Here is a 7,583-nt window from a genome sequence, read left to right as displayed (position 1 = left end):
TCCTATCTACATAATTGAACAATATTCACAAAACTTAGTGCTTTAATTAGTTTATAAAATCGAACACCAAACAATAATATTCTAGTCATTTTGGACGGTATCATTCACAAGACACTCTATATATCTTCTTCGACAATATTGCTAAAGTTGCTTTCACCATTTGTTACTTTATGGGTAAAAGCTATTTACTTCTTGCTTTGTTCTTTTCTTATCCATGAGTGAAACAATAAAGCTGGGATATTTTAATAAAAGGTTAAACTTATCACTCTTGGTCCAAAATTTACAGTTTTCTTAACTCTCAAATTACTTTATTAAGTTATCCGATATAAGGAACATGATGAGTTACGAAACGCACTTACTAAAAAGATGAGTTACGAAAGGCACTTGCTACTTTACTTTTTCCGTCTCATAATAAATGTTACATTTTCATTTTTAGTTTGTTTCATAAAAAATATTATTTATTGTCACATTTACATTTTTTTAGAAAAAGTTTTCTCTCACGTTAATATAAGTACTCTCTTCATCCCATAGTAGATGTCACACTTTTCTTTTTAGTTTGTCCAACAAAAGATATCACATTTTCTTTTTTAGAAAAGGTTCTCTCCCACATTAAATAAATATATTATTTTCTCTTTCCACATAATATACAAAACAACACCTCCTAAAATCTCATGTCAATCCCCAAGTGTGACATCTACATCTACTATGAGACGGAGGGAGTACTATTTTCTCTCTTCCCCTAACACACAAATAACATCTCCTAAAATCCAGTATTATTACTTATTACTCAAGTGTGCTATCTATTATGGGACATATGAAGTAGTATATATTAAGTCGGATTTGAATATTTATATACACATATTGGCAATATTGCAAATTGCAAATCCTAGTGGAATAAAATGTTTTGAGCTTTACCTTTATTTTATAATGTTCATTTAATTATAAGTTGTATTAATATTGTTGGGTAAAATGTATTTTTATAGGTATTTTATCTGCCCACAATAATACATAGAATTTGTAAACTTTTGAGATTGTAGAATTTTTCGCGAACACACCCACAATATATGTGTACTCCATCTGTATCACTAAAAATGAAATATTTTTTCTTTTTTTTATTATTTCATTAAAATTGAAACATTTCTATCTCTATTTTTCTATATCTCTTATTTTACTATCTTTACATTAACTTACAAAATAATACTTTTTCTATATCTCTTATTTTACTATCTTTTCATTAACTTACAAAACAATACTTGATAAAATCCTAATTCTCAATTATTTCGTATTTAATAGGACAGAGGAAGTATATACTTTGTTAATATACACAGTATGAGTATGTGATAAAACCCTTATAAGAACTGAAATTATTTATTACTCCCAAAATGCAGAGAATAATCATTGAAAATTACTTCTACAAGATGAAAAAGATAATTCCTCGCTTGTACTACAGTGTACTTGCCATGAGAGAAAAAGTATATATTCTGATTATAATTGCAATAATTTTTTAATTGGTTAGGTAACCATTGAATCAAGAGCCGCATTAAGAAAATTTTCAGACCTCTATACCTAGCCTAACGATAGTGTGTGCTTTTTTATATATTTTGGGCTATAATAAGAATTGCTACTTTTGATTAAAATAGTAAAAGGAAACAAATAAAGCAAAAATGAAAGTACTACGTGTGGTTCAGTTTTCCGTAGATCCGTATGAACTGTTAAAAATAAATAATCGGGCCATAAACAATAATTAAAAGACAATTTGGCAAAACCATGTGCACTAGACTTGCCTAAAGAAGCTTTCCAAACGTTGGATTCCTATTGCTAATTAGGAATAATTTATAAAAAAACAACATTATAAGAAAAAATTGTTTTGTACTCCAATGATATATCCCACAAATCACACAAATACGAAGAGAAAGGCGTAAACCAATATATGAAAATACCATTTTCTTTTACTCCGTATTAACATTATTTATTTTATTTTGTATATTTATTTTGATTTTAATAAATCCAAATTACACATCACTAATTTTAAAAAAATTCATAAAATCAAAGTTTAAATTGTGCATTTTAACTATAACTCCAAACAATGAATGAAATAATAAAATAAACTTGAATTTTTTAATATTTTGCAAAATTAATGGTGTTAGCAGTAGTAGGAGTAATATTTATTGAGTTATAAGAATCAAACTAAATACTATACTTTATAAACATAAAATAAATAATACTGAGATATGTAACATAATGGAGTATTTCTCTATCACTCTTTAATTTCATTTAGAAGTGTTACATGTCTTAAAATATTTCTGTTTGCTCATGTATGTATAATCCCAGCTACATTAGTTCATTGCCAAACGATAAGCAAGATCTGTGTAAAATTGAGCTAATGATGAGTTGGAATGAAATGAACCAAACTTCAAATACCTATAAATAATGTTATATTTAAAGGGTTGTTTCAGAGATATTACGAGTATGTGAAAGGGCAAATATTATAATTGCATCAAATTAATACTCCTACTTAGAAAACAAAAGAATTAGAGAAAGGATTAAGGGGAATGAGAGACTCGTGTGAAGGAGCAGTGATCACGTGATGGATACGCATGAATTAGCAAGGAATGCACGTGTGAGGTACGGGGAAAGGACATATATGGGTCGTCGGTAGCACGTGACTATGACAATGAAGATAGAGATACAGCTGTAACCGACTAGTAACGGCCGCTCAACTTCTGTCTCACTTCATTAAATAAGCCAAGTTGTTGTTTGCCATTCTATTCAATGTATCTTACTCGTACTGTTCTATTTGAGTAGAAAATAAATATCCAGTTTAATCCGTGTTCTATTTGAGTAGAAAATAAATATCCAGTTTAATCCTTGATTGTATGTAATAATACTCCATTCGTTTCTTCATAGTTAACTTATTTTACCATTTCGAAAAGTTTCTTTATAATTGGATCGTTTCCTTATATGATAACTTTTTCATTTTTGTTACTTTACTCTCTCTTACTTTATTCTCTCTACTTTATTCACTTTATACTTTATTCTCTTCACCATTTCCTCTCTCTTACTTTTTTATCTATTTATTTAACACATCCAACATTTATTTCTAAAACTTCGTATCCAAAAATTCAGCCGTAACTACGAAGAAATGGAGAGAGTACTAATCCCCTCCTAGTTTGAATTTTTTTTTAACGAAATGAGTCATTTTAAATGCATTGGTTAGAAAATGAGAAATTGGGATTCGACTTGAAATCTCTAGCCATCAAAAGAAGGATGATATTAATCACTTAAACTAGATCGTGTTTTGCCAAACAAAACAGTTGAACTCATTTAGTATATTAATTGTAAAAGTGTATGTCATTGCAATATCGAATAGAGTAATTTTATGAAAGATAACACTGATAAAAGCTGACATATAGATACTCATTTTCCTATTCAATTCGTCCAATTTAAGATGATTCATTGCTAAAAATATTTTCGTTCTCATCAATATCATCTCATACTTTATTTTCTAAACTTAACACACAAAATAAAATTGTATTAAATCTCATACTACCTAAAAAAAGTGTCTTCCTTGGAATGGGGAGAGTAATAGTATTTTTCTAAATACATCCCCTTTTTATAAATGAAAAAATCATGACAAAAATTTGTCGATACAATTTTGGGGAAGACTCATTAAGTGAATGATAACTATCAACTTTTGACAAAAATATCAAATTAAAATAATAAATTTAAGAAGCAAATAACGAAATTTAACTGATTAATTAGCCCCAACTAGCCCCAACACTATCAAACAATTTATCTTTATCATAATTTTTTTTACTCAAATCCTTTATAATCTATTTAAATCAACACTCATCAAAACTAAATTGACATCTCTACCACTGAATACTTTACTTTCTTTTTTGTGCCATGGGAGAGTAAGAGGGCGTCCTGAAAAAAAAGCATATATATATATATATATAAAACAAATAAAAAGCTAAACGTAAACTGTTACATTTGACTTATAGTTGAGTTGCATTTTTTAAAAATTGTTCTTTGTAATTAGTATTATTTTTTATAGGATGGAAAAATGGCAACAATTTCATCTCTCTACTTTCTGTTTATATTTGTATATTTTTATTCATTTGAAGTCGTTAAACATTCATTTCCTAATTTTAATTAGGTCCAAGGTTAAGGCTAAACTCGTGAGTAAATTAAGAATGAAAAGGAGCAGTAGTAGGAGAAGAGAGAGAGCGGCACGTGGAGAGGGACACAGTGGGCGTTAGGTTGTGTCAGGCTGGACAGCCTGGCTTCCGCCACACTACTCTTCCTTTCTCTTTCACTCTCTATTTTGTCGTTTCTCTTCTCTCCCAACAAAATGAAAAATAATGGTGTCCAGCCTGGCCTCAGTCAAACCTCGACTTATATTAACTTCCAAAACGGTCGGTGATTTGACACCCCTTCTTCTTTTTTTATTCATCATCAACTTACCCTTGCTTTCACAAAACGTGGTCAGCTAGGTTCCGACGACTCCCCCTCTAGCTGACGCGTGTCCTCTCCCAGCTGTAACTACCTTTCCCCTTCTATAATTTCCACACTCACTCCCTTAATCTATATAAGATCCTTATCAATGTTTGTATTCAAATTTCAGTCTTAATCACCATCACTTTTACCTACATTATTTTAATCTTCCCATATATTTCGAGGATAATCGTCGTTCAAAACTATAAAATACTTTATATATAAGCGATGCTAGGTAATAATATGTCGAAAATGTGACTATAAATAATAAGTGAATGTTAAAAAAAACATGTCTTAATCTCCACTGTAATTCATAATCAAATTAAATACAAGTGCCCCAAAAAATAGTCCTATTTGTATTTTAATTTGTTTGCAAAATTAATTCTCTTTTACTTGAATTATTTTTTCTAAAAGTCATGTTAATTTAAAAATACTTATACAATAAGAAAGTAAAATGATAAGTACAAAACACACAATCCGATGCACAAACGAGCCGCGTCTCGTCGCCGGATTGTTATTAATAATAAATCAAATTCCATAAATCAAGGTTTTCTTTGGCGTTTATCTTTTTAAAATTTGGTTTAACGGCGGTTAACATTATCTCATTAATAAAAGTAAAAAAAAAAAAAGAGTGATAATAGTAATAATTAATAGTAGAACAAATATTTAATCTTTCCCACGCGTCATCCCTATCTTCCTTTCCCCTCACTATAAATACCATTTCTCCTTTCACTTCTCTCATGACATAAGCGAGGCTTTGCCTCTGTTACACTCTCCTCTCACACACAATAAAACTGTATCTCTATTCTCAAATCTGTATCTACATCTTCAATTTTTGGGGAATTTCAAATACAGAGAAGAGAAATGGATCGGATCAAAGGCCCGTGGAGCCCCGAGGAGGACGATCTGCTGCAGAGACTGGTGGAGAAGCACGGCGCCAGAAATTGGTCGCTCATCAGCAAATCAATCCCCGGCAGATCGGGGAAATCGTGCCGGCTGCGGTGGTGCAACCAGTTGTCGCCGCAGGTGGAGCACCGCGCCTTCACGGCGGAGGAGGACGACACCATAATCAAGGCGCACGCCAAATTCGGGAACAAATGGGCGACCATAGCCCGATTCCTCTCGGGTCGGACCGACAACGCCATCAAAAACCACTGGAACTCGACGCTCAAGCGCAAGTGCTTCTCCATGCCGGAGGAGCTCGCTGAATTCGATCCGGAGGCTCAACACCGCCACAAGCGATCCGCCAGCTCCGGCCCGATCTGCTCCGGATTCTGCTTCAACCCGGGCAGCCCGTCCGGGTCGGACGATTCGGGTCATTCCACTCACCATGTGTACCGGCCCGTGGCCCGACCCGCACATATCGTAACCTCTCTCAGTTTATCCTTGCCCGGAACCGATCCCGTACCCGAACCGGTGGCGGATCCGGATCCGAATCCGGTTAGTCAGGTTCAATCGGCGGTGGAGAAGCAGTTTTTCAGCGCGGAATTTCTGGGGGTGATGCAGGAGATAGTGAGGAAGGAGGTGAGGAATTACATGGCGGGGATGGAGATGGGGCAGAAGGGGATGTGTTTGCAGAGTGATGCGGCGATGGTTAATGGCGTGATTAAGCGGATGGGGATGAGCAATGTTGATTGATTTGAATCGGAAAGGAAAGGAGGGAAAATGTTGTTAATTTCGATGTTTTTAGGTTTTGAATAATTTGGGGATAAATGTACAGACGATGAGGAAGAAGAGAAAGAAAATCAAAGAAAAAGAGTAGAGCCTTGAACGTGATGGGCTTCTCATGTTTTACTTATTGATCTTCCTTAATTACTTAATTAATTGAAACCCAAGTAACTAACACACTCATGTATCTTCAAAGACTAATCCAACTGTTTTGCTTGATACAAGGCTATGTCCAACTCACAGTTAATTGGCTTGAAAGATGGACCGAGTCTTGAATTATCAAGATCGAAGTTCAACTTATTATGGATCGACTCTGTGACTTCATATAAGCATAACCTTTCAATTGTTTTTATATTCATAGGGAAAAGAGAATTTAGAAATCAAAAATCAAACTAGTCCTAAAGTTGTTGGGAATTTTTGAATATCTTTTATTAATATATTTGAAAATTTAAAAATAAATAAAATATCCAGATTGCAGACACGGTCTTTGGCTCTAAGAATGTGAAATCTTGCTTTGGGCAGGCACCAAGCACATCCATGTGCCCTTGGCGGCAAAGATGTTTTAGGACTAAATTTTTGAGTAATTAAGTCTTTATTAGGGTGGAAGTTCAAATCATAACAGTAAGTTTTTAAAACAATATTATTAATATTTATGTTTTAGCTGGACTTTATAAGAACAAATACAACACGCCCCCAAATAAGTTGGAAGTTCAAATTTACACCGTAATATTTAAAGAAATAATGTCACTATATTTTTCTCCATTGCACTCGAAAAATAATTTCATTTTTTATTTTAGTTCGTCCTAAAAAAATAAGTCTTGAGAATTTTTTTATATGAAATTTTTTTTAGCATATATTTTTTTTATCCTTTTCTCTTGCTTATCCACTTTTTTCTTTTCTTCTTGTACTTCACTAATTATATATTAGAAACTCGTGTTAGCAAATTAACTATTTTTTATGGACGAATGAAATAGTAGTATTAGTAGGTACAATTAAGGTGACTTTATTAGAAGAATGCACGAAAATATGAGTTAGTCCGGTGGGAAAAAACTCTCAAATCCACGTACAATTTCGACAGCCTACTAAACTAGACTGTTTGGTCGACCCAATCAATATTCAAACATAATTAATTCCCTTATTTTTTTCTATACGTTTGAATTCAACTCGCCTTGAATTCTAAACCTACGCTAGCCGTTAGCACCCATGATTAGGGGTGTCAAAATGGATATCGGGTATTGGATACCCGATATCCAAACCCGAAATATCAGGTTATTGGATAGCCGATATCTGATTTTTTGGATTTCGGAATCGGGTTCGGGTATAGGATTTTTGGATTATTGGATATCGGGTAATCCGATACCCGATCGGATATACCCAAATTACCCGATTTTCTAATTTTATTTTAAATTTAAAATATT

The 7,583-nt window shown here is 32.9% G+C and overlaps 1 protein-coding gene across 1 annotated transcript; it reads left to right on the top strand.

Moving 5' to 3' along the window:
- The first annotated feature begins 5,231 nt into the window (after positions 1-5,231).
- On the top strand, positions 5,232-6,295 carry LOC125193589 (transcription factor MYB73-like). Its single transcript, XM_048091420.1, has one exon. It carries the CDS (start codon positions 5,362-5,364, stop codon positions 6,133-6,135), a length of 774 nt encoding a protein of 257 aa, XP_047947377.1. The 5' UTR covers positions 5,232-5,361; the 3' UTR covers positions 6,136-6,295.
- The last annotated feature ends 1,288 nt before the right edge of the window (positions 6,296-7,583 follow it).

This window comes from Salvia hispanica, chromosome 6 (genome assembly GCF_023119035.1).
Source record: "Salvia hispanica cultivar TCC Black 2014 chromosome 6, UniMelb_Shisp_WGS_1.0, whole genome shotgun sequence".
In the NCBI taxonomy this organism is placed as follows: domain Eukaryota; kingdom Viridiplantae; phylum Streptophyta; class Magnoliopsida; order Lamiales; family Lamiaceae; genus Salvia; species Salvia hispanica.
This window is presented reverse-complemented; position numbering and strand designations above follow the sequence as displayed.

Bases quoted from the DNA above. Each gene is read 5' to 3' on its own strand.
- LOC125193589 (XM_048091420.1), top strand. From the start codon at position 5,362: ATGGATCGGATCAAAGGCCCGTGGAGCCCCGAGGAGGACGATCTGCTG.